This window comes from Lepidochelys kempii, chromosome 3, assembly GCF_965140285.1.
Source record: "Lepidochelys kempii isolate rLepKem1 chromosome 3, rLepKem1.hap1, whole genome shotgun sequence".
NCBI classification, from domain to species: domain Eukaryota; kingdom Metazoa; phylum Chordata; order Testudines; family Cheloniidae; genus Lepidochelys; species Lepidochelys kempii.
The window spans coordinates 155,472,871-155,498,501 of NC_136382.1; the positions used below are offsets into that span (position 1 = coordinate 155,472,871).

General features: G+C 44.0%; 1 protein-coding gene across 4 annotated transcripts in view; it reads left to right on the forward strand.

Annotated features, from left to right (window-relative positions):
• The first annotated feature begins 621 nt into the window (after positions 1–621).
• PLB1 (phospholipase B1) overlaps positions 622–25,631 on the forward strand; it is a 136,132-nt gene continuing 111,122 nt past the window's right edge. For 3 of the 4 annotated variants that reach the window (XM_073338615.2, XM_073338612.2, XM_073338616.2), the window contains exons 1-13: positions 622–706; positions 6,523–6,581; positions 10,635–10,698; positions 11,567–11,625; positions 13,731–13,771; positions 14,901–14,944; positions 15,735–15,819; positions 17,166–17,217; positions 18,352–18,438; positions 20,577–20,639; positions 22,185–22,267; positions 23,612–23,690; positions 24,392–24,496. In XM_073338615.2, coding sequence (XP_073194716.2) covers positions 6,540–6,581; positions 10,635–10,698; positions 11,567–11,625; positions 13,731–13,771; positions 14,901–14,944; positions 15,735–15,819; positions 17,166–17,217; positions 18,352–18,438; positions 20,577–20,639; positions 22,185–22,267; positions 23,612–23,690; positions 24,392–24,496 — 804 coding nt within the window. In that variant the 5' untranslated portion in view covers positions 622–706; positions 6,523–6,539. Of the gene's footprint in view, positions 707–6,522; positions 6,582–10,634; positions 10,699–11,566; positions 11,626–13,730; positions 13,772–14,900; positions 14,945–15,734; positions 15,820–17,165; positions 17,218–18,351; positions 18,439–20,576; positions 20,640–22,184; positions 22,268–23,611; positions 23,691–24,391; positions 24,497–25,631 lie in introns of those variants that run through there. The other variant, XM_073338614.2, reaches the window with a different exon arrangement.

Genomic DNA, 25,631 nt, shown 5'->3' on the forward strand with positions numbered 1-25,631 from the left:
GTTTGGTCCTGTCATCAGGCTATCCCGTGGTGGAAGTGCTAGGTATGTCTTAGTTTGGATTCCACCTGGAGGGAAGATAGGCTGTGAAGGAGACAGAGTGACCTGCTGCAGGATAATTGAAAGGATGCTGTCCTTACGGAGACAAACATCTTGCTCTGTGCAGTCAGCAGTGGGGGGAAAATGGGTGGCCTCATGTGCCACTAGGCCCAGGAGATTTTAAGTCTTAGCAGAGACGTGGACTTCTTTATTTGCCTGTAAAGTGCTTCACACATCTACCATTATGGTGTATTATAATAATGTTACCTCTTTTGGGTCGAGCGGTTAGCCAAAAATTCTGAGTCTAGGAGATTGTTCCGGTTGGGAGTGGAAATTGGTGGTGGTGCAGTATTGCTTTGAAGCAAGTTTGTTTGCACACAGAACTCTGTACATTCTTTGTGTGTCTGAATGTGGAAGAAACCAAGACCAAAGGAGTTTTTTTTAGCTTACAGCCAGGGCTGGCCTTTGACCAAGGCAAACAGGGCAGTTTGCCCAGTGTGATGAACTGAGGGGGGTGCATTTGATACCTCCCACATGACGTGACCTGCGGACCGAGAGCCAGCTGGGCTTAAGGAAGCAGTCAGCCAGCCAGCCTGGCCAGCGCCAGGGAGATAAAAACACACATAGCTGGAGAAGGAGGCCTCAATCCGCAGCTTGACTAGGCACTCAGGTAACTCCTCCAGGTAGGAGCAGCAGCAGCTGCCCAGGGCTCCCCACTCTCCTGGGACAGAGGGCCCCCTGCGTTAGAAGCCATGGGGAGTGGGCAGAGCTGTGCTGAAAGGCTCCTGATCTGATGTCTGGGGTGGGTGGCTGACTGAGGAGGAGAAGGGATGTGTGCGCCAGCAGCTTATCTCTATATGTCCCGGCTGGGGGCTTGGAGCAGCCTTCCTGCTATCTAGTTTGTGTGTTACTGTAGCAGGCCCACCCCCATCTTCCCTTAAGAGCCCCACTTGTCCAGGAAAGGGCTTGCTCTTTCCCCTGGCACTGCCGGAAGGAGCGCACACTTAACTCTGCACAGGTGAGCACCACACGAACCGGGGGCGCTGCTGCAGCCTGCTCCCATCCATCCCTTCCTTGCAGAGAGGGGACACATGGAGGGCCATGCAGGGTCACATCCTCCCTCCCCCCCCCCAGTTTTCTGCCAGGGTTTCCCTGCTGAGCCCTCGCCCTCCCTCTCCTGCTTGCTGAAGCCCGGGACCGGGAGAGGTGAACCAACAGCACATGCACCAAATGGCTGGGAGCAGTAGGGAAGAGCTGCTGCTTCAGCGCGGCAGGGAGAGGTAGGGTTGGAACAGCTGCTTTCCCATAGGGCAACTGAGGGTTAGGGGGAGGGCTGCCTGGGGGCAGAGGGCATGACTTGAGCTGTTGGGGGAAAATCTTCAAATTGCACCTCCCACCCCCCGCATCAGCAGGTGAGGGTCCTCCCTGCTCCCCTGGCTCAATAGCTTCACTCCCTTGGTCCCAGGGGCTGCCTCCCCAAAGTCAGGCAGGTGGGTGCGCAGGAGAGATGAGCGTGAGATCAGCTCCCCCATGTGCCTCCCCCGCATCTGAACAGGAGTGGGAGTGGGGACCACAGTGGGTAAGGGAGTAGCATGCTGGCTCACTGCGCTGTGTCCTGTCCCAGGGATGTTCCCAACACAGTGATTCTGTAGTTTAGTTTTAATGGCAGATTAACCAAGGAGTTTCCTTATTCTTGATGCAATATAGAAATGTGCATAGCACTTTGCCCAACAGCTTAAGCAAGGCCCTGCCCCAGGGAATTTCAGTATACTGCTAAGTACAAGTACTGGAAACAGAAAGTTAAAAAAAAAAGAACCTGAGGGTGTGGATAAGCAATCAGGGATTGAATGAAAGGTAAGTGGGTTTCAAGGAGGTCATAGCAGGTAGGCTGACACCACGTACTTCATTTCTTTACTCCCATCTCTGACTTAATCCCATATTCTGCAACCTCATTCATCCCCTGGAAGTCCCTGGGGTTCCTGCTGTTAGTGTGAGGAAAATGTGTGGATTGGCTCTGCCACATCTCCTCTCCTTATCCCTCCCCCCACTTCAACCCTGCTGCTCTGGTGGCTTATAAATAGACTTGCTATAAGGCAATTTTTATTTTTTATAACTTTGATATGTAATATCAATTGTTTATTTTTAAGCTTTTTAGTATTTTTATAATTTTTACTTTTCAGTTGTGGGAAATTATGGGGGAGGCCAGATAATTTTTTAATGACAATAGAAGTTGAGAGTCAAAGAGTTCAAGCTTTGAAGCTGTTAAAACACAAACAGAGAGACAAGGGGGGTGAGGTAATAACTTTCTTTTGACCAACTTTGGTTGGTGAAAGAGAGAAGCCCTTTTGAGCTCCACAGACCAGGAGAAGAGCTCTGTGGGGTTCGCAAGCTTGTCTCTTTCACCAACCAAAGTTGGTCCAATTAAAGATATTACCTCACTCACCTTGTGGCTCTCATATCCTGATATCAACATGGTTACAACAATACTGCAAAAACCACTAAGTGTCAATATCGCACGTCAAAGACATACAAAATGAATATCCTAGAACCAGAAATGATTAGTTGATTTAACAATTCATTCACTAGTCCATTTGTAACAAGCCCAATTCAGAAGTATATTTCACTGAATTTTGACTCTAACAAGTTCTCAAGCCGCATTTTTCTTGCTTTCCCTATCTGCAAATATTAATTATTACTGATGGAAATATGGTTGTGGATTTGAGTGTGTATGGTGAAATCAATAGCTAATTTCTAAGTTATCTGCAAAAAAAAACAAACCCTAGAGTTTTTGGGTGCCTCAGTATCCCCTGGAATCACAGTAAAAGTTTGCCTCCTCCCTCCCCCACCAAAATCTGAAGAGGCATCCCTGGCGAGCTAGGAGTGGCCAGAGGGCTGAGCCACATGCTAAGCACCGGGCACCACAAGCCACTACAGCAGCGCAGAAGTAAGGGTGGCAATACACCATATACCATGCCACCCTTACTTCTGCACTGCTGGGGGTGGTGGCGGTGCCTTCAGAGCTGGGCCCCCCTCCAGCACCCACCAGTATCATGTTGCCTTGCCAGTGCTTAATTTGTGCCAGGGCTGAGCTCTGGCATCTCTTTCAATACAATTAAACACTAGGGGAGGCAGCAGGGCCCAAAGGTGGTGGGGTGGGAGAAACCCAGGGGGCCTGGGGTGATGGGGGGGAAAGGAGGGGGCATCAAAATACAAGTTCGACCAGGGTGCCATTTTCCTTAAGGTTGGGCCTGCTTGCAGCCCACAAGTCTCTACAGACAACACCAAACCTGTCTCTTTCTCTCTCTAGGTCTTTACAGGATCACACTGTACTTACAGGTTCCTGCTTGGGTTGCTTGCCTCTCCCTTCTTCTCTGTTCTTCTGTGCGTTCTCTCTCACGCTGGTCACAACAGTTAGTGAATCCCCCTCAGTCCAAACTCCTGGGAAGGTTCACAACTCCCTTTTGGCTTAGGGGTGAGTGTTTGGCAGGGGCGACAGGGGCTCCTTATTAATTCATCCTGACAGATATGTTATGAAGGATGTGTTCACACCCGATCTCCAAGAGATTTGTGATTTATGCAGTACCTTTAAGCATAACAATATTCATGCATTGGGTGAGTGATAGAACTACAAAGATTTATATATGGTTTTAACTGTCTGCCATGAATGTGCTTTTAACATGTAGGAGTAAGCGGTATTGTTATTTGGTATGGTATTTGTTATTTAACAAATGTTAGTTCCAACCATAGTACCCACATATTGGATTCAATGACTAAAACATACCCAAGCTGTACATATTATGATCCCTTGCTTTTGGTGGTACATGCAGCATTCTTATGGTTTTATATTGTCACCAGGAACCTTTCAGGGTAACACAGATAAGAGTATAGTTTATTTCTTGTACCTGCAGACTGAGAGAGTGAGCTACTTGATTCAGTGACACAGGTGGGGTACCAACCACTGCACTTGCCTGGGAGGGGGTGAACTGAGGATGAGCGCTGCGTCAAGAGACTGGGCAACTCTCCCTGGACTTTTAGTAGAGGAGGAGTAGCAGTACTCCTCCCGCCTTGCTCCCCCTTACTTTAACTTCCAGGTGCAATCATGTATAACATACAGCACACGTCTTTATTTTTTTGAAGTACAGCACTGAAATATTATCGTTATCACTTTAATTCAAAGGCTGGGTTTACAAAAGTGAGGAAGCCAATAAAGTTTATGGCTGCTAAGTTAGCAGTTTGCTGAAGTATAAAAGCAGGAGGAAGGAAAGACATTTTCATTGCTGACAACCCCTCCACCTCCCCATAAAGCCTAAGTGACATCTCTCCTAGAATATTCATTTCTCAAATAGCTAACCATGAAGCTTCTATCAGAGCTGTTCTTTCTTTGGCTGCTATCTTTGAAAGGTAAGGTCTTTGGACATTGAAAAGTCTTGTTAGAAAATGTGTGGAAGCTGATATTTTTCTAATGGTTGAAGTGCAAAGATCAAGTGAAAAGCAGACGCTTTCAAAGCAGAAAGATGAATGGTACAATCTGCATGTATGACTCTGGATGGCACACATGGCATGGTTATTGTTGATCATCTTAGGTAAATGTGATGGTGATGATAGTGTATGGTGTGTTTGTATCTTTCTGGAGACTGACCTCCCAGGTCTCATTCAGTTGGTGTACTGAAGTTTCCTGGAGGGAAGAACAGCACCAAAAGGTCAGACTATACATAATCCTTGTACCTTTGTGAATGTAGGCCTTAACGTCTCTGTGTTTTGGTTCCTCATCTGCAAAATGGGCAGAAGAATAATTCCTTTGTCATATCTACTTAAACTGTAAGCTGCTCAGGGCAGAGACTGTAGCTCACGGTGTGTGCACACAACACCTAGAGTGTCCTGATCTTGGTTAGGGCCCCTAGGCAAAAAGAAGGGTGTGCATCACACTTGTTAGAAAAAAGTTATCTCCCAACATTCTAGAAAGTATGGCAAAAATGTGTGTACGGAACCAAAAATAGGTAAAACACATGAAAACTGCACAAAGATTGGTCAGTCATATAAAACAATTCATGCTTTTACATGTAATGCCCTTATATTTGTCTAAGAACATGGATGGATAGCTAGACAAACACAAGTATTCAGAGGAAATTCTTGAGTTTCCTCTCTCTGTTGGACTCTAAAATGCTATTGTGCCAAACACAAGAAGACTCTAAAAACAGGCACCAACATCCAGGGGCTTGGAAGTTCAGACACCTGACTTCTATTCCCTAATCTCTTGGGCAAATCAGTTCACTGCTGTGTACTTCTGTTTCCCCGTTTGTAAAATGGAACCCTCCTGGGTAAAGCAGCTTAAGATATATGCATGAAAAGCATTATATGAGAGCTAAGTATTATCATGAGATTGACTCTACACTAGTGCTTCATAAGGAGAGGTGGTTCTGAACGCCCTTGAGTGGTTGGGAAGTGTAGATGTGGATCTAGATTCAAACTTTGCATCTAACCCCTATCTCATTAGAGCAAACCAAACCCAGGTATCCCATTCAATCCCTTGCCACATGAATTCTGAGAAATTCTGAATATAAACTGTTCTTTATTAAGAAAAGAGATTAATTTACATGGAAATGAATGTAGATGCAGTCAGGAGAGGGAGGACCTCAGTACTCTCTGGCTCCACAGAAACTCCATCCATTGAAGCTCTCCAGTGGCAGATGAAGTTTCAAGTATTACATCACCAGAGCAAACTTTCATTGGCTAACCATAACCTCATGGGATGACACTGTTGCTTGCTGACTGTGAAAGGAGTAGCCTTATGTAAATTACTCCTTTCTTGGGAGTTATACCATGTACCTGTTTGAAATATTAATCTAACTATTCTAAATGTGTGTGGAATAAACAACCAAAGGCATCTCATAATGTCATATAAATTAAAGGCTGACTCAGACATTGAAATGTATTCTGGGTCGCAAATCTCATTTATGTTCTTATGAGAGAATTATTTATTTATACAGTGCCCTAGGTGCTCATTGCACTTTACAAATCAAATAAAAAAAGTCCCTGGCCTGAGGAACTTATAATTAAATTCAAGCATAACACAGCAGGGATCTCAATAAGTAATGTGTGGTGGCTATGGGGAGGACAAAGGGTACAGAAGCTAATGAGATCTGTTATATACACAGATCATAAAGTTAAGAGATGAGATTCACAGCTGTTGTAAACGGCTTTCCAGCATTTATTTTAATAGTTATGCAGATTGCATCCACAGAAGCTATGGCCCAATATGTTTAAAAACAGAGGGCATACATTTGGTGCAGAGTGACAGGCACTGGAGTGGAGATCAGCTTTGGAAACTGTGTGAGAGAGAAGAGGTGAAACTCTCTCCCTTTCAGAAATAGACACATTTAATTGTATCTCTATCTATTGAGGAGTTTATGCATGTTAGCAAAGAGTGAGTGAAATTCATTGCTAATGGATTGTTGGATTTTTCTCCACCCCCATCCCCTTCCCAAGGCACTGCAGCTCATCCCATGATGGAAAGTAACTACCTCAAGAAACAAAAGAAACTGGAGGTAAGTCCCTGGCATGAAGAAAGCTTTAGTTTTTTCCATTCTCAATACCATACCTGCCACCACCTGATGTCCTGCTACATTGTTGTGATGTAACCCCTCAATGAGAGAGAGAGAGAGAGAGAACAGAACCCTGTGGTCTGGATTATTAGTAACTGTGCACAGGGCTGGCCTTACCATGAGGTGAACTGAGGCGGTTGCCTCAGGTGCCAGACTGTGGCGGGGGCACCACTAGGACCCAGAGTTTCAAAGTTTGGACCCAAGCGAGTGGGCATGGGAGCATAATTTGAGCTCCCCCCCTCAGGTGCCAAAATGTTGTGGGCCGAACCTGACTGTGCAGAATTAAATGCAACATAAATAAATACTCTTAATGTTACGTTAATGCTAGATCAGGCCCTGCAAAGTCAAGAAGTTCCAAGATAGCTTGGGCAGGGCTAGCAGCACCACCAATTTATTAAGGTTGCCCTACACTTCCCATTGTAAGACCCTGTTTGTAATTGCTTACAGCTGCCAATCTTGATTCGTTTGGACTGAGATTTTAAATGCGGCATATTTGCCCTAGGCTAAATTTGTCTGCAAGATTTCAGCCAAAATAGTTCAGCCATTTCCGGGAACAAGGTTTAATGTTGTTTTATCGTCTTAAAAAATGGAGACCTTTCCTTTGAAATGCTGCAGCACCCCCATGCTTTTGGAGCAGGGCCTTGAAATTTGGCAGGTGGGGTGGCCTTTGTATCAGGGATGTGCCCTTTTGCCATCCCCTTGCAAATCCACCCAAATTTACCCAAGACATTAAGTCTTTTTAAAAAAAATGCAGTTTGCACATGCTCTTACTAGATCTTAACAACTAAAATCTGAGACGATTCCATCCTCACTGAGCACAGTCTAATCTCTCTCAGCTCCTATGTCTGACTGAACTGTGCATGTGACCACCCTCCTACACACAGAGTGATTGAGCATGCTTCTGCCCAGGGCTTTGGGAGCTCAAAAGGACTTTCCTTGTGGGGTGCAGCCTGGTAGGAGAACTAGGAGCAGGGAGCCTGTCTCTCCTGTGCTGTCAGTGACCCGCCCTTTGCTGGTACTCAGGCAGCATGGCGGAGGAAGCCATCTAACTCAAATGCAGAGGGGACAAAAGCTGGACCTGGGGAGAGGGAAAGGAGTAAGTGGGACAAGGAGTGTGATGGGACAGGGACTAGAAGTTGGAAGGAGAGAGAGAGACTGGGACTGGTTGCAATATTGCTAACCCCAAATTTTCCAAAATCACAAGTCAGACCCCAAAAATCAAGAGATTTTTTTTTTAAAGTTTGTATTGTGTTTTTGGTCTGCCACAACCATAAGATCATCGGAAGCAGAAAGTCTGGCTCCCTGTGCTATGCCAGTGTTCTCCTGTGTGCCTGCCAGAAGAGCTCTCTCGGGAGCTGCATTACCATGGACTGAGCTCTCCAAGGCTGCAGACTAGTGGCTGTAGAGAGGGCTCGGCAGGAGGTAATGCTAACTGAAGTATCATTAACAGTATTGCCCACCTCAAGAGATCAAAACTCATGCGTCAGACTCCATAAAATCCATGAGATTATTATTTTAAAAAGATTATATTGTGTTTTGTTCTGCCTTTTGATTTTTGAACTCCCTCTGCCCACCCACAGGGCGTGTGTGAGACAATTAATGTTGCCCACTCTTCCAAATGTATTGGGTAAGGTGATGTTGGCCCTCGGAGCTCTCACCCTCACATTTGCCTGTCCTCTGCCAAGCAATTAATTCTGCCCCAACCCAAATCAGTTCTGCCACCCAGCCTCACCTCTGCTACTTCTGCAGGTACAGGGCTTTTCTACCTCTTGCCAGGCCTGGGTGAGGCAGTTTCAGAGGATCTTCACCCCCTCTCAACTCTTTCTTAGGCTTGGTGTTGCAGGCAATGGGGAAGAGCAAAGGAGCCATCCCTGTTGCTCACAGGGGAAGGAGAGAACAGAACTGCAGGGCTCCCTCCTCTCCCTCCCTTTCTGTGAGACTGATGTTGGTTCTTGAAGGGAGGGGAAAGTGCTGTCTGCTTCCTGAAGCAGCTTTTACTGGCTGCTCTTCCCCCTCTGACTAGCTGTTTTCCCCCTTGCCCCACCTCCTGGGATTTCCCCCAGACAGGGATGACATTTGCAAGAGGGCTGGAGCTTCTCCTGTCATTGGGCGACTGGCTCAATCACACCAATGTGCAACACTGTGGTTGGGCAGAGAGACTGGGATTAGAAACCAGAGCTGGGGAGACGGGGCCTGGAAGCTGGGGAAGGAAACAGGAGGACTGGGAGCCAGTTAGCTTTGGGGGCGGAACACTGAGATCAGACGAGGAGCTGGGGAAAAAACTGCACTGGCTGGATGAGGAGACTGGGACTAGGAACCAGTGTGGGGAGGGAATAGAGGCAGTACAGAGAAGAGCCTCATCTGACGGGAGCAGGGAGGAGAATTGGGACAAGAAGCCAGGAAGAATTTGGGGGTGGGGAAACTAAGTCTGGATGAGGAGTTTGGGGAGTGAGGTTAGGAGTGGGAGCCGTGTAGGGTGAGACAGATTGCGCAGGCAACCTTAAATCTGCTATTTCCTAACTTTTGAATACTGGACTTTGCTATATTAATAATATTCTTATAACTTAGTTTTTTGTGCATAAGAGATTTATGCTGTGTGAAACAGCTTTCGATGGATCCTTGAGTTATAGCTTGGTATTATGTTTCTGAAAGTCTGTAGAATATCTATAGATGAAACTCGCCTTTGTCCAGAGAGTGGGACAAAGTCTGTGCACCACCTAAGTCCTCAGACATGGCTTAGGTGTTGCACAGGTCTTGTGCTGGCCCTTTACACAGTGGTAAGCACACCTTATTGGAATAACCTATAATCCTGCTCTAGACCCACCAGCTCACTAACCATGCCAGGGGGCTGGGGAAATCCCTGCAAAAATGAACTGGGATCACATCTGTGCAGACTTTATGGTCGTCAACAAAAAATGAATCTGAGGACCTACCACTCCCAATGTACAGCTTACTCCAAAGGATGAAACTAATATGGTTCTTGAAATTTCTCTAAAAAGCTATAGAATTTAATAGAGAGGGATCTCATTTCTATAGATTTATTTTGGAACCATCCTACAGAATTCTGTAGCAGGGTGTAATTTTCCCCTTAAAATCCCTTGTTGTCAGAGGGTATGTCTACACTGCAATTAAAAACCCATGGCTAGCCCAGGCCAGCTGACTGGGGCTTGTGGGACTCAGGCTAAGGTGCAGTTTAATTGTGGTGTCGCTGTTTAGGCTTGGGCTGTAGCCCAGGCTCTAGGAATCTACAAGGTGGGAGGGTCCCAGAGCTCGGGCTGCAGCCTGAATGTCTACACCACAATTAAACAACCCCTTCGTCTGAGCCCCAGTCAGCTGGCATGGCCCAGACGCAAGTGTCTAATTGCAGTGTAGACATTCCCAGAGAGACGTTGGACTGAATGGGCCATGAATTTTGTACTAGTTTCATCCCTGTGCCTCTAAGGGTGGTGAATATTGGTGGGACAGTATGAGGGGAATCTGATTCTGCCACTAGCCATGATTAAGGCTGCAAGTCTGTCACGGAAGGCATGGAAATAATGGATTCCGTGACTTTCTGGGACCTCCAGGACTTCTGCAGCGGCTGGTGCTGACCCCAGGGCCACCTGAGTAGCTGGGGCGGCCCTGGAGCCAGCTGCACTGGCCACTGCTCTGGTGGCCCCAGGCACTGGGAGCAGCAGCGGGGCCCCGGGCCACCCCCCACCCATAGGAGCGGTGACGGCAGGACCCCAAGCCACTCCCCACCCCTCAGCACGCAAGATTTATTTAGGGGTATTTTTAGTAGAAGTCATGTGCAGGTCACTGGCTGTGACTTTTTTTGGTTATTGCCCGTGACCTGTCTGTGACTTCTACTAAAAATACCTCTGACTAAATCATAGTCTAAGTCACATGCTGTAACCATTTGGTGAATAGAGATCTTTAGGCCTCTTGATCCAACATTTTACCTTAGCCTAAATTCCCTTGTTAAAAAGAAAAGAACCCATCTGTTTGCTGTTACAGCCTCTGAGAAGATTCCAGTTTCCATGTGAGCTAGAGAAGCTGTCTCATTCTCCTGCATCTTCAGGTCTGTGTTTAAAAATCATCCTCTTGGAGGCTTTTCCTCCTCTAAGCTTGTAGAGAGACATTGACTCCACACTACAAGGTTAGGTTGACGTAAGCTGCTTTGCGTCAACGTAGCTGTGGGAGTGTCTTCATGTAAATTTGGCTCCCCCCAATATAAGTGCCTCTCTATGCTGATTTAGTAACACCACCTCTCTGAGCGCTGTACAGTCACAGTCAATGTAATAAAGTCGATGCAGTGTCAGTACAGACATTGAGTTGCTTAAGATGACTGTTACTGGCTTCCAGGAGCCATACCACAATGCCCCATGCTGACAATACAATTGGTAGAAGCGCTCCTGGTGAGGACGCACACCGCCGACACAAGCAGCCAAGTGTGTGCACACAAATGATTTAATAACTGTGGTGGCTGTATGCTGACAGAGGTTAGGTTGACATAATTTTGTAGTGTAGACATGGTTATGGACTGAGTTTGAGTCTGGGAGCTAGGAATTCCTGAGTTCTAATCCAGACGTAATAATAGGGCAAGTGACTTTACAAGTCTGCCTCAGTTTCTCCATCCCTGTATTGGGGATAATGATACCTATGTCAACAGCTCACAGGACTGTTGTGTGATCTTTTGTTATTTGCAAAGTGTTTTGAGGATGAAGGCTGAAATTTCCGAAGGAAGCTAAGAGAGTCAGGCACCCAAATCTCATTGAAAATCAATGAGTATCGGACTTTGGCTGCTTTAAAACTCCCAGCTGAAAAGCCCAATATAAATGCCAATAATGATTATAATTTACTCTGCTGTGTTTTCACATCGAAGAATGTAATTATTTTTTCAAAGCCACTGATCTTTCTAACATGAAGACCTTGATTTATCTCTGCAGTTCATACTCTGAGGCCATCTGACATTAAAGCAATTGCTGCCATAGGAATTTTGCAAACTGTAAGTATAACAGCAAGGTGTGTTGACTATAATACTTCACCGTTAAGAGCTCAGTCCCGTTTCTGTTGAAATCAGTAACAAAACTCCTGCTGAGTTGAATGGTGCAGAATGTGGGCCCTAAAGGTCTGTACTTGCTGGTGGTGTGATCAAGACTCAAAACTTTTCACATGTTTTTAAAGGTTTCGAGTAAATGGAGACAAGAGGTAGCTGATATTAACCACTTACCATACGATAGCTCTGATTCTATCAGTACCCAACTGACTTCATGCAGGAGGAAATGCAATCAGGGTCTATAAACACTTGCACAGTGAGAAGATATTTGATAAGAGGACTCTTTGCAAATATAGGCATAACAAAATCCAATAGCTGGAAGATGAAGCTAGAAAAATTCAAACTGGAAATGAAGTGCAATTTTTATCAGTAAATAACTATTGGAACAGGTTACCAAGAGATGTGGTGGATTTTCCATCATGTGAATTCTTTAAATTGAGATCGGATGCCTATCTAAAAGGGATGCTCTAGTTCAACCACAGAACTGTGGGCTTTTCCTGGGTGAAATTCTCTGGCCTGTTCTATGCAGGCATTTAGACTAGTTGATCATAATTTTCCCTTCTGGCCTTAAGAATTTGAGTATAAATCTATGGAAGAGAGTTGGACCTAAACAGGAATGTTTGATCAGAACTCCCTTGAGTGCTAGGGAAGCTTGGATACATATCTGGATCAGAATTTTGTAGCCCAGGCCCATAACTACAAAATAACAAAGTTGTTTGTCACAACTACCATATATTTCCTACTCTGTATTCCTAAATACTTTAGAATCAACAGTGAAGGATCTTGTGGAGGTGGTGAGTTTTTTTTTTTTGCTTCAAAACAAGATTGAAATCCCAGTTGCTGAAATATGAGGGAGTCCATTTGGGTAACTATCCTTCCTGTTGAATCTGAGATGCAGAATACAATATTGCTGCAGCACTAAGAACTGGAAATCCCTTAATTTCTTTGTTGTGCCCTAATCAGCCTGAAATTTATATTGAATGTGTGTTGTGGGATAACTGGAGATGCACAGAGAGGGGAAAACGGGGATAGGAGAAACCAGAAAGATTTGGGGGAATCTCAAACTTGTAGAAGTTTCACAAACAATTTAACATTTTAGGGTCTAATCCTGTGAGGTGATGTGCATCCTCAACTCCCTTTGCGGCTGGCTGTGCTTAGCATCTTGTAGGAAATACTTAGAGCCTCACAGAGTTGAGATACGTATTTGTAAAACATCTCAGTATTACCCATCTATCTGCCATAACTTCCTATAAGGTTTTGGGTTGCAGAACTCATGAATTTCTAACAGTCAGAATTACTGTATTCCTCCTGATTTCTCCCCTTTTGAGAAGAAATTATGACACTTGGTCTGCCCTAACTCTTGAGTTTCCTTTACCAGAACTAAGAATCCTTCTGTCTTCCCTTGTATCTCTGCACATGGTCTTCCATATTAAAAAGACTCTTCTTATGTTAATACCTTGAATGGCATGGGTGAGAGACGCTATAGAAAGAAATGTATGAATGGTTTGCATTTAAGGCATACAGCCTTTGGGAAAGGAGACATCTCTAGGTCTGTGTCGGTTCAACCAAAAGCCCACTGAAATCAGTGGGCATCTATCTATTTTAGGATTGTACACAGCCTCCCATAACTGTAGAAGCTGGGCACCTTCCATATAAAATCAATACTAATAGCTAAGTCCCTAGTGGACTTCACAGAGTCTTGATGACTTAAATGGACTTTGGATCATGTCCCCTGTTGGAAAGAGATTGGGCGAACAGAAACTTCAGTATAGTTTAAAAAGCAGTTCATTCAGCTATACAAAAGTGTGGTATTTCATCTTTTAAAACTCTTTTGATACATAGAATGCACCGTTAGAATGTACCAAAGAAATGGTCTCCAAACTGTAAGCGAACTGCAATAAGGAAACCTTAATTATGTGTTGTAATTTAAAATGCAATGGAGAAAAATGCTATTTACCACAGTGAATATCTGAAATACAAAACTGGACTATGACAGAGGTAGTCTACTATTTGCTTTATTAATAGCACTTTTCTTGTTCCATGCTTATTTACAGACCCCAGATTCTAGGATGGATCATGAAGATTTACTCGAAAGGTAACAGTGAACTTTCATTGGTTAGCATTGGCTACTGCTATGATGTCAATTTACACAGCTGCACATGACAGGGATGAAGACCAGATTCTAGGGAGTACCCAATTTTCATCCCATCCACAAAATTGTTCTTGTGCCTGGGTGTGCAAGAGCAGGGTAGCGGACTTCTTTGAAAAATTAGAATCTGAGCCATTATGTCCCTACTCATTCTTAGTCAATATAGTTTTTGCTTAAAGAGCACCTTTTACCCCAGGATGTCAGATGTTTTATAAATGTTGAGTAAGCCTCATAAAAACTATGATGAAGCCTGTATAGTTAGTGGTATCGCCTCCTGCTTACAGATGGGGAAACAGGGAAGGGACTTGCCCAAAGGCATGCGGGGAGTCATTAGCAGAGTGAAGAATAGAATCCATGAGTCCTGATGGCTAGTCCCCTGCGCTAACCTTGAGACCACATTCCACGGATGCTGGAATGATCCACCGTGCTCCTTGGCCATGTTTTGTACAGTTTTCCCACTTGTCAGGGTTGTTGTTACATTTGAAGTAAAATAAGAGTCTGACCCTCATTTGGTGCAAATATATTTAGCTTCATTGCAGTCACTAGAGCTATGCCAGTTTACACCAGCTAAAATTCTAGACTAAAATTTAAAAATGATACTTCTAACCGTGCATGTACAAACATACATGCTCACTCACTGGTGTGTGCCATTGCAGGGCCAAATGCATCAACTGGGCACTGAAATTGTTTATTTGCATGCATAAATGCAGCTACTTGCACGCACACTATTTATGTAAATGTTTAGCAGAGGGGTTTAGGTTAGATGGGAATAAGGTTGATAAGTTACAAACAAATACTGTTGGTAAAGAGTTGACAATTACTACTTCCTTTACCTTTATATTAAGCCCTGAAATCAGTGTTCTGTTGTGACTCAGCAACAGCGGGTGGCATTACTAAAATCTAGGGAAAGTGGGGGAGACAGATCCCATTCCGATGGGGGAGCAGGTGTAGTGATTTTATCAGCTGTTAGAAGAAACACAGAGCTCTTGAGAAGAAATCAGCACTGTGCTGTAACATGATTTTGATTTTTGAGAAATGTGACAAAAATCAACTCAGGTTTTTCTTCTATTTATAGCCCAGAAAGGACCCTCCTTCAGGCGAGCATGGGAACACTATCAGGTGTGTCTTGCTGTGTTGTTCTCAACACTGAACTCTAAGCAAATCCATTGCCAGGTATCATTAAATGTGTGGTTGGTCCTGCAGCTTTGCTAGGCTCTTTAGAGAGGGTGCAGCATCAGTGCGTAGTGCAGCCATAAGTGGGGTGTCAGAGTGAGCTAAGGGAGGGCCACTCTGGAGGCAGAATGCAAATCCCCTGGAGTGCAAGGGAATTTCACAGAATAGCTCTCCAGTGACCTCTCCAGCTGACATTTTTGGATAGCACTGATTTGCTGTGGAGAGCATTGTAGCCACCTCTCCTCGGGTGCAGACAGGATCACCACAACACTGGGATTAGGGAAGGTACTCTTTCCATCTCCCCAAAATCTTCACCCTAACAAGTTAATGTCTTCTTCATTTTCCATGGGCACAAATGGGGCTCTTTTTAATCTTGGAAATCCCTTCAGTGCTGGGGGAAGTTGGTTGTTCGTACTCCCTGTAAATATCCTCTCTTCCATATAATGCCCCATGGCGGCCTAAATCCTCTGTGCACAGCTCCTGTTGCTACAATTGGGAGATACCCAATACCCAGGCGGCACCAGGGCTAGAACAGATCATTCCAACTTCATGCCACTGTTTCAAAACTCATAACACAGAGGAACAACATCACTGATAAGAGCGGAGGGTCCCTGATGCCCACCAAGAAGCCTGAGATCCTAGCAGTTTGTGGCTGATTTGATTCTGTTACGGGTGAAGAGGCAGAGTGGTAGTTCCCAGGATCTGGGAATGTACTGACTGTGTGTGTGTTGTTCAGCTCTTGTTAGCAGGTTTAACCCCTCTGTACTGCATCAGCCACTTCCTCCCAAAACTAGCAGAACAGTGTCCGGAACCAAAGCTATGTAAGTTCTTTTTTTAGCTGAACAATGAATTTAGTGTTGGTGAAAGGTACAGGGCTGAAAGCCCCATGAGAATGAAATCCTTTAACTGTACTCAGAACATGTAGAGCAGGGACAGGACAAGCTTTCCTAACACCAAACCCCGCCAATGTGACTCAACTTTCTCGTATCCGGAACAGGAGTGACAAGTGGCTCTGTGACCCAGGGCTGGATTAACTCTCCTGTGGGCCCTGGGCTATTAGATTTTGTGGGGCTCCTGTATACAAGTCTTTTTCCTAATTTAAAACAAAATGATCACAATTATGGCATGGAGGCTATTAACGCTATACTAAACTTGCCCTTTAATTAACATAAAGCCGTTCTGTGGTTACATTTCAGTCTTAAAACATGTGGAATATAGTTACATTAGTTCAAAATAGCCTACTTCTTACCTTAGAACAGCTATTATATTAGTTTCTTTCTGGGAGGGAGTTTGGGTGCAGGAGGGGGCTCCAGGCTGGGGCAGAGTGTTGGGGTGCAGGAGAGGGTGAGGGGTGCGGGCTCTGGGAGGGAGTTTGGTGCAGGAGGGGATTTTGACATGGGGTAGGGGGTTTGGATGCAGGAGGGAGTGCAAGGCCACAGGCGGCTCCCCACTGGCGGGGCAGCAGAGCTCAGCCTGTTTGCCTGCCTGCCATAGCCCCACGCCGCTCCTGGAAGTGGCCAGCTGCTGGCACGTCTCTGCGTACCCCTGGGGGAGAGGGGGACAGCGTGTCTCCATGTGCTGCCCGTGCCCACAGGTGCCAACCTGCAGCTTCTGCGGGGATGGAGCTGGGGGCAGGGGCAGCGTGTGGAGCCGCTCTCGCCCCACAGGGGCTACAGAGACGTGCCAGCAGCCGGTCACTTCCGGGAGCGGAGTCGGGCCATGGTGTGCAGGTAGCCTGCCTGAGCCCTGCTGCGCTCCTGGATTTTTAGCGGCCCGGAGATCGTGATCAAGTGGCAGAGGCTCCAGGATCAACCAGTCGATCGTGATTGACAAGTTGGTGACCACTGAATTGTATATAATTATGGATTTATTTTTTCGGGGCTCGCCTTAGCTCAAGGCCCTGGGCTGCAGCCCGTAAAGCCCCTGCGTTAATCCGGCCCTGCTGTGGCCCATTTAACACACCAGATCTTTTGATTTCAGATGAGCCCTTCCTTTTTGCATCAGCTAAACAATTTAGTGGGTTGAATGGGGGTAAACAGATGCCTAGCAACCTGACTGTGTCTTTGGATTTGTACCTAAGTCCCATGCTGTTCTTTTCAATGATTAAATCTGCCAAAGTGTTCTTTAAAAATGACTTGACAATTTCTGCTTTCCTTTTGTGCAACAGAAGCATACTGGATCAAGCTAAAAAAATGGTGAAATGCATGAAAGAGAAGCAGGTATGTTTAAAACACTCAGCATAACAATGAACACCAGCACTTGGGGGTGGGGGGTGGAAAGGGGAGGAAAGAAATGAGAAAAAATAATCAAATTTCAAAACATTTTGAACTTCAAAATGTTGATGAAATTTTGAAGTTTAAGATATTTTTGACCAGTTCTATTGAACACAAAACAAAGGGTCTGTTAGATATGGAAAATGCTGCCTTAAAAAAACAAAACAAAAAAACAGTTACTGAATTCCGGTGTTTCTATTAAAAACAAAATTAGTCTTGCCATCCCAAAGAACCTACTGTTTGCTTCTGAAGACGTTTCTCCCTATTTGTCGTGGTGTTCAAAATATTTGGTTAAAGTTAATCCTAGTTTGCCTCCTGCTAATCAAGGATGCTTGATCCCTATGATGGCATGTGGCCTGCTTAGGAATCCTGCTGGAATATAATAGAACTCAGTAAGTCTCTCCCATTTCCTCATTTCACCTTAGGGTGGAATTATCACAAACGCCCACTGAGTCTGCTCTCACTAACATCAATGGTTGACTTCAATGAGTGCAGAGTTCAGCCAATGCTGGGTGCTCTGAAAATCCTATCCTGAAACTTCATGCACTAATTTCCTTGTATCCTGCCCCATTGTTTGGGTCTAAGCATTTGGAGACCTGTGACTTGGTAAAAGGGTCTTGGCCTAACTGGCAAATGTGATTGTTCAACTGACTCTGTGGCTCACTTACTATTTTCTGTGCTGGGAGCCCATGGTACTGCATGGTCCTTGACGTTATGGGAGCATGGCCCACAGGTGTTTGGGATTAGACTTAGCATAAAATTTGGTGAATTCAAATCTCCTGTCCAACTGCTCTTTGGTATGTCTTGTGCAGCACAAGGCTAATGTGGGTCAACAGGCCCCGTACACCCATGTTCTCATGTCTCATGGCATCTGCATCACTCACAAGTGTTCAGCTGACTTGAACTCAGCTGATTCTGGTGGTTTCGAGTTTCTGCTAGAGGCTTCACCTAAACCCACAGGAAAGAGGGCTAATGGTTGGTGGGTGGGGAATGCAAGTGATGAGCAGGGCTCTTATCTTCTCCCTAGTGCCATTGGTACACAATGCACCAACTGCTTTCTCTTGTGCTCTTTCCTTTCAGATGATAGATTTCCAAAATGACTGGAAGCTAATCACAGTTTTTTTTAGTGCTGAAAACCTGTGTTCTTCCTGTGCCTCTACCCACCAGGTAAGCTGCCCGGAGTGTGGTCTAAATCTGAGCAAGGAATCCCAGCTCTGACTATGGGACCTTGGGATTATTATGAGCACTGACCTAAAACCTCAGCCATACTAGAACCTGGAACCTGAATCTAAGAGTTACTCATCCAGTCAGGAAACAAACATACCATAAGACTCAAAACAACTTGAATTAAGAATATCATACCAGCTGCAGAGCAAGACTTACCTGCAGATGCTACCGGTGAATAATTTCAATAATGAATGAGAAGAGCATGATCTCTTTACACAGATATTAGAGTGATGTGAACTATGTAAGTACCAAATACATTCTGTGAGCAGAAGAGGCATAAATTAATTCAGTACGTTATTCATTATGAATTTCTTGTCCACCTCAACCCAGTACTCACGGAAGGAAAAGTGCTACTCACTAAATCTCCAACAGCACCTCCGACAGCATGGCTGTTTTCCTTAGGGATCTCCCATCTCGTCCAACTCAACCTAGGCTGTGAGAGCTGACAAAATTGAAGACCTAGATGGAATGGCTGAAGGTGGTTGGTATATCCAATCGTTTGCTTTGAGCAGCCAGTGTCCCAAGTCAGATTCTGATGTGAAAGCTAAATAAAATGAGATGTCTTGTGTGACTTAGGGTATGCCTACACTGCAGCGGGGAGAGGGTCTCCCAACCCAGGTAGACAGAAGTGCACTAGCTCTGCTTGAGCTAGCATGCTAAAAATAACCATGTGATCTTTGTGGCACAGGCTAACCACGTGAGTATGTACCCCTGTTGGCCTTGTGGGATAAGGGTTAAGGTTTGGTCTCAGGTGGACAGCAGAAAAGGAACAAAAAAACCAAGCAAACAAAAAAGTCTCTTTAAAAGTGTAAATATTTTTCTTTGCCCCTCATTTTTCATCAGGCTACAATGTTACCTTCTTGCTTCTCTTTTTGATGTCTTTATTCTATGTGGGTTCTGGTACCACTCTCATGTCCATAGTATCTGAGCACCATCTAGTAGCACATGTGACAGTTCACTGCATCTTCATCATCCTTCCGAGGAGTTTCACCATTTTGGGGCACTCTGTCCACTGCAGTTTTACATTTGAGCATTTATATTTTGAACTCACCACTAAGCACCTTCCTGCTTGCCCAGCAAATTCAGCTGAAAGGGGTCAAATTCAAACTGGAGAGATGAGTGAGTGGCAGATTCTCCTTCTTCTGGTGTCACTTGTCTCCTTGCTGAACCACCCCGGCTATTGAGTACTTTTGTTTCTGGCTCATAAAGATCCTTTGAAAAAGCAATTTCTCGGTGCCTTTGGTGTGCATCAGGTTGTATTAAATTGTCTGTTTTTTGTTTTTAAAAAAAAATCCCATGAAATGATAAAGCCTGAACCATCTTCTCTCCCCCAGGGCTTTAATCAATCCTCTGAAAATTACTCTATTCAAGGAGTGGAGAGGAGATAACAATCTATAAATTCTTGAGAGGCAGTAACACAAAAAGAAAGAAGGAATCATTGAAGAGGGTTAAGGGGGCATAATAAGGAGTGAGCTGAAAAGGGGAAATTTAACTACGAGGTCAGTTAGACTTAATGGAACATGTACTAAGGAAAGTCACACAAGCGCTTTTGCCAGAGGTGGCCAAGAGTGAATTGGATGAGGCATTTACAAGGTTAAAATAGAGGCATGCTACACAAGGAGTGGATGATCTGTGACCTGAGTGTGTCTTCCCGCAAGGAAGGTAATATCTGTATGAAGATCATTTTCTGTTAGTAATGGCTTTATTGAGGTAATCTGCTCCAAGGATGGCATAATAGGTCTCTTCCATTTCAGAGTCTTCAGATGAAAAAACTCTCTCTTTGAGTCTGTGATTTTATGTTTAAATTGTCTAATCATACCCAGTTAAATCATATTATTGGATCCTAGATTCCTCTTGCCTTAGGTGCTGGATAAAGCTGAATTTACAATGTGACTATTACCAGTAGTATCTCTGGTACATTAACTACATGAATGGAGCCCATCACTTCTGAGAAACATGTGACTTTTTTGCTTTTCCTGATGGTCTTGATGATGGCTTGAATGGTCTTTTCCAGCTCTGTGCCATGAGCACATGAATATTTCCACACACCCTGTTCTAAATTATTTCTCTCTTAACAGGATAATCGCTCACTGGACAGCATGGAAAGACTTACCGGAGTCTTGGACTTCTTGTGTCAAGAAGTAAGATCTCTTCACCAGGTTTAAGCCTGTACGGTACCTGATTCATTTGCCAGGTTCCCCCAGGTTCCCTTACTGAGCTACATGTACAGCTGCAAAGCTACTGGGTTGGATTTTCAAAAGTGGCTACGTCACTGAAGGTCACATATCTCTCCTTGAATTTAATGGGATTTGTGCTTCTAAGTCAGTCACTTTTGAAAATCCCACCTATTGTCAACAAATGTTTTATTCACATACACTTTATAGATGAAAAGACATTTAAAAATGGGGATATATACAAAGAGATAACTAGATGTTTGGGTGTCCAGCTAAGGCCTATGCACCACTTAAGCCCTGTTTTGACATCTTAATTGGTGCATTAACCTTGTGACCCCTCTGCACAGGAGTAAATTTCACTCCTGTTGAGCCAGGCAGTCCACGAAAATATCACCATGTTTATTCATTGATGTACATAATACAGGGTTATTGGGGACTAGTCAAACAATCAGACTAGCTAACACACAAGATGTCAATCCTCTAGTAATGACTGGTGCCGACCAAAGATGGGCGTCACCCATTTAAAAAGATCATGTTGAGTTTTTTTCCCTTTTCCATTTTCATCTGAAGACCACAGTGCAAGTCATTTCCTGCTTGTCCATCCACTGCTCCAGGCAAATCATTATTTCAGTGAAATATGCTGAACCTAGACCATACTGCTTTATTAATACAACTAGCATTTATGAGTACATCTCAATGGTAAATAGAACCTTTCTGTGTTTACTGTGAATCCTAGCTAAGGTATTTGTATAGCACCCATCAAGAATTTTGTTTTTTCTCTAAGGTCTAATACATATGCAAAAACTATTACTCTTTGAATGTATTGGGCCAAACCCTGAAGCCTTTTCATCATTTTTCACTCAAATCTCACTCCACAGCTCAGCTGTCACCAGTTTCAGTGAGAGTTTTGCCTAAGTCCCATTGGCTCATTATCATCAGAATCTCTTCCCTTCCCTTCTTATGTTTCTGTTCATGTCACTCACGCTCATAACAATGAGATATCTTTATGCACGTCCTTTAGGAAAGCTACGTCTTGATTTGGGAGAAAGGAGGTATGAGAGATTAGTACTCCAGTGTAACAAGGAACATTTCACCTCTAGGCCTTGCATACTTCACTATCTAAATGGTAATTCACCTGGTCAATTGCAATGTAGGTCAGTAATAAATGACAGCTGTCATCACCTGGTGGTCTTTCAGTGATGTATGTAAAATGAGTTGATTGGCCGCAGTTCACAACCACATCACAACCCATCTTCTCAAATTAATGTTACCCTGGCTGGCAGTCACAGGAGGAGGGCCATGGACTGAATCAGCCATGACTGAGATCACTGATTCTTTGAGAGGGTCCCTCCTGGTCAAGGGTAATGCACATTGATGAGTTTGAAGGAAGCTGTACCAGTTCTGTGAATAAGTAGAAATCTTCACAGGCAATAAGAGAGTACTATTTTAAAAATGAATAAAAAGCTCTAATTGCAAATACTGCAAGTTAATTTTCTACCTTTGTTGCTGTAGGTCCCCAAAGCCTTTGTAAACCTGGTGGATTCCACTGAGCTCACAATCTTCTCTCTTTCACACAGTGATCAGAATAAAATCAGGTAAAGAGATGTTCTTTGAACTACGTAAGGGCCATGATCTCCGTTTAGTGTTCCTGATTGCGTATTGCATTTCCACACACCCCAGAGACATGGCAACAATGCCTACATATTGACTGCGCTGGATGTACTAAGGTCTTGTGAGCAGTGCATTTTAAGTTTTTTCAGATGCCTTTAGAACCTAGCAAAATGAAATTCAGCACATTAACACTTGGAATGTTTTCCCTGCAGAAAATTTCTGATTAATGGCAAATAAATTCTAGATCCCAGAAGCCATGAATCTCTGAAAGACTCTAGGATTCTAGAGGCCACAATGTTCAAAAAGGAATATTCTTTGGATTAAAATATTTTATAAACAGCCGTAACTACTTATATAGCCATCTTGAAGTACTTCACAAGCTTGCATAGGTGACATTCCACCCATCAGTGAAATGCTCCATGCCAAAGGAGCGCTGGCAATTACATAACAGCTTAGCAATGCTACACTGAAGTTTGGGTCAAGAGCAAAGCTATTTAAGTCAAGAAGAGAAAGATCCCTTCTCCAGTAGAGATTGCAAGTGGAAATTAAGAAGGCAAAATCTAATGACCAACATTTGAATTTGGCCAGTACACCATGTTCTACCCCTCTACTCTTGTAAAAAGTGCCATGTGATCTTTAATAACTACAGCTATTCAGGACATCAGTTTTACATTTCACTCAAAAAATGGAGTAAATAGCCATTGCATAGAACTAGGCAGGTAGAGAGGCCAGATGTGCCTGCTTTAGCCACCAATGAGACTTCATTGAGTTATGGGTTGAATTTGGCACAGTGTTTACTAGCAGTTCACAAATGATAATCAGTGTAGTATAACATATGGTGTGAGAATAATTGCACAGCTTGAGGGCTGCTACCACAATATTAAGGCAATAGTTCCTGTGCAAAGTATTGCAAGAGAGTTCAGTTTGGTAATGCGACAGAAAATGGAAATGATTGAAAGCTAATGCTAAATTATCTGCGGCAGCTAATTCAAGTAGGAGTGTTGCCAACTTGACAGACCCTGAACTAAACCAAGCCTGGTGTATTTGCCATCTGAATAGGTTCAGAAGCCAAGAAGCTGTCCAAAGCATTGGACATGGAAACCAATAAAATTCTGGCATAAAGTGGAAGAGCAAGGTGTCCCATGTGGTTTCTGGTCTTTGTCAATATTCAGCCTTCTGCACTGATGCTTACTGGCCTTCAAACATGTTCTGACACATGACTGTCAGTGGCATATTAGAGTTCCAGTCTTGTCCTCATCAAGCGAAAATTGTTACCTGAAAGCTTGGGTTTATTTTGTTTCGTTTTGGTTTTTTCCCTCATTCTGCAGTAATGCATCCAGGAAGCCATGTAACTGTGTTGACGAAGACTCCAAACTTGATGACATCATATTGAGATGGTCCTACCAGGTATGGCTTTTTCCATGTTTCTTGTTTTTTGTTCTAGGGTGGTAAAGGTAGACTGCTATACTCATGTTCAAGGTGAGGGAGGTGTGGGGTTATTTGTCTAATACAAATTACCCCATAATCACAGCTCTGCTGACATCTATTCTGGCTCAGTAGCATGGGAGAGTAATATAACATTAGTATAATTAAGCAATCTCAGCACCTTTTGTAGATGCGAATTATTTTATAGCTCATAGTAACATAGGATTTGCCATATCTAATTAGAGCAATGGTCCTGCTAGTCCAGTATCTTATTTCTAGTACTGACAAATGTCGGATGATTTAGAGGAAGCTGGAAACTTTCTATAATACAAGTGGCTGAATGTGCTGCTGTCTCATGTTTCTCATTCCTTCTACAAGCTGCAGGGAACCAGTTTTTGTCCTTAAGCGTGAGATTTGATTACCTTCCTTAGCTGCTACTCTTTCTAAGAAAATGGTGTTAATCCAATGCAATTCTCTCAGAGCCACAGGGAGATTTCTAATTGTTGCATAACATGTTTTAATTGAATTACTCCTTTTGTCTTTGGCTACATCATTTGATTATCGTGGTTTATTAGGGATGGAGATGACCTTAAATTCATTTAAGCCATGGATAAACTGTACTGTGGTCTCTCCAGCCAAATGCTGGAGCTGATCCTGTGAAATCATTGTTATCTATCATTTAGAATGACTTGGAAAAGCTGCTGAAATCTGGGAGGTATGATTTGAGGGATGACTTCACCATTATTCTGCAGCCTTTCCTCCAAGAAATAAATCTGCCTCATAGAACGGTGAGTGAACATCAACCATTCCTTCCTTTCTGGATCACCTTTGGTGACAAAGACAGGAATATTCAGCTGGTCCTTTCCTTTCCTTAAAGGCCTGATCCTGAGATGTGTAACTCTGGTTAAAGTCAATGAAGGTCAGGCATATAGAACACACCTCAGGATTAGCCACTAAGGGCCTGAGTGTTAATCTCACTTACAACAATGTCAACCAGAAGTCACTCTGATTTAAGTCACTTGTGTAAAACAGGTGGAAGTGATCACAGAATGCACCTAGAGGCCTGATTTTCAGAGGTGATAAACCACCCTCCACTCCACATGTTTCACGGGGCACTCTTCCTCCAGGACTTACTATCTACATTGCTGCCTCACAGTCACGGAGTGGGGAGGAAACCAGGCCAAGACAGTGCATAGCTGTGGTAACTCTGAATGAGCCAGAGAGTAGCTTGTTGAGCCTGGTCCATGATCTGCAATCAAGTAGACAAGGAGGCGGGTGCAGTGATGGACTCCTGAATTTTCTTAATGTGTTAGACTCTCTGACCAATGAGACTTCCACTTTGTAAGGACATAGTTTTCAGCTCCCTGGCAGTGCTGATCATCCATATAGGGTAAAGGGCCACCAACGCTCTTGTCCAAGAATATATGAGCTGCTGTAGCAAAGGGATGTCCAGAGACCAGCTATGGTGCATCACCCCAGTCTGCAGGGATGGGATTTCTCCCCTGGATAAGAGCTGACATTAGAGGTGGCACTGCATATTGTTTCCTGTCTGAAAATGGGCCATCAGTTGCAGGTGTAATAGGTTGGTTTTGTTTGTCACAGCTCTCCTGGCGGACTTAATGGTCATGGCATCTTACCAAAGGTCTGGGGGAGTTATGTGTTATTGTATGGATATTCATCTCAAAGGCTCAAAGAGTTAAAGGTGTCTTTAGCCTCTCTCACTGTCCAGCATTACAAACTGATAGATAGGTTCCAGGTTGTTTTTAAACAGAAGCCTTGGTTTTACTCAGTTACATGGCAAACCCCCAAAAGCATCCATTCAAACTGAAAGTTTATTGATTAAACACAAAGAACAAGAAATTAAAACAAGCATTTATACTGAAAATGTGATTAAGTGTTTATGCAAAGCAGCTTAGTCAGACC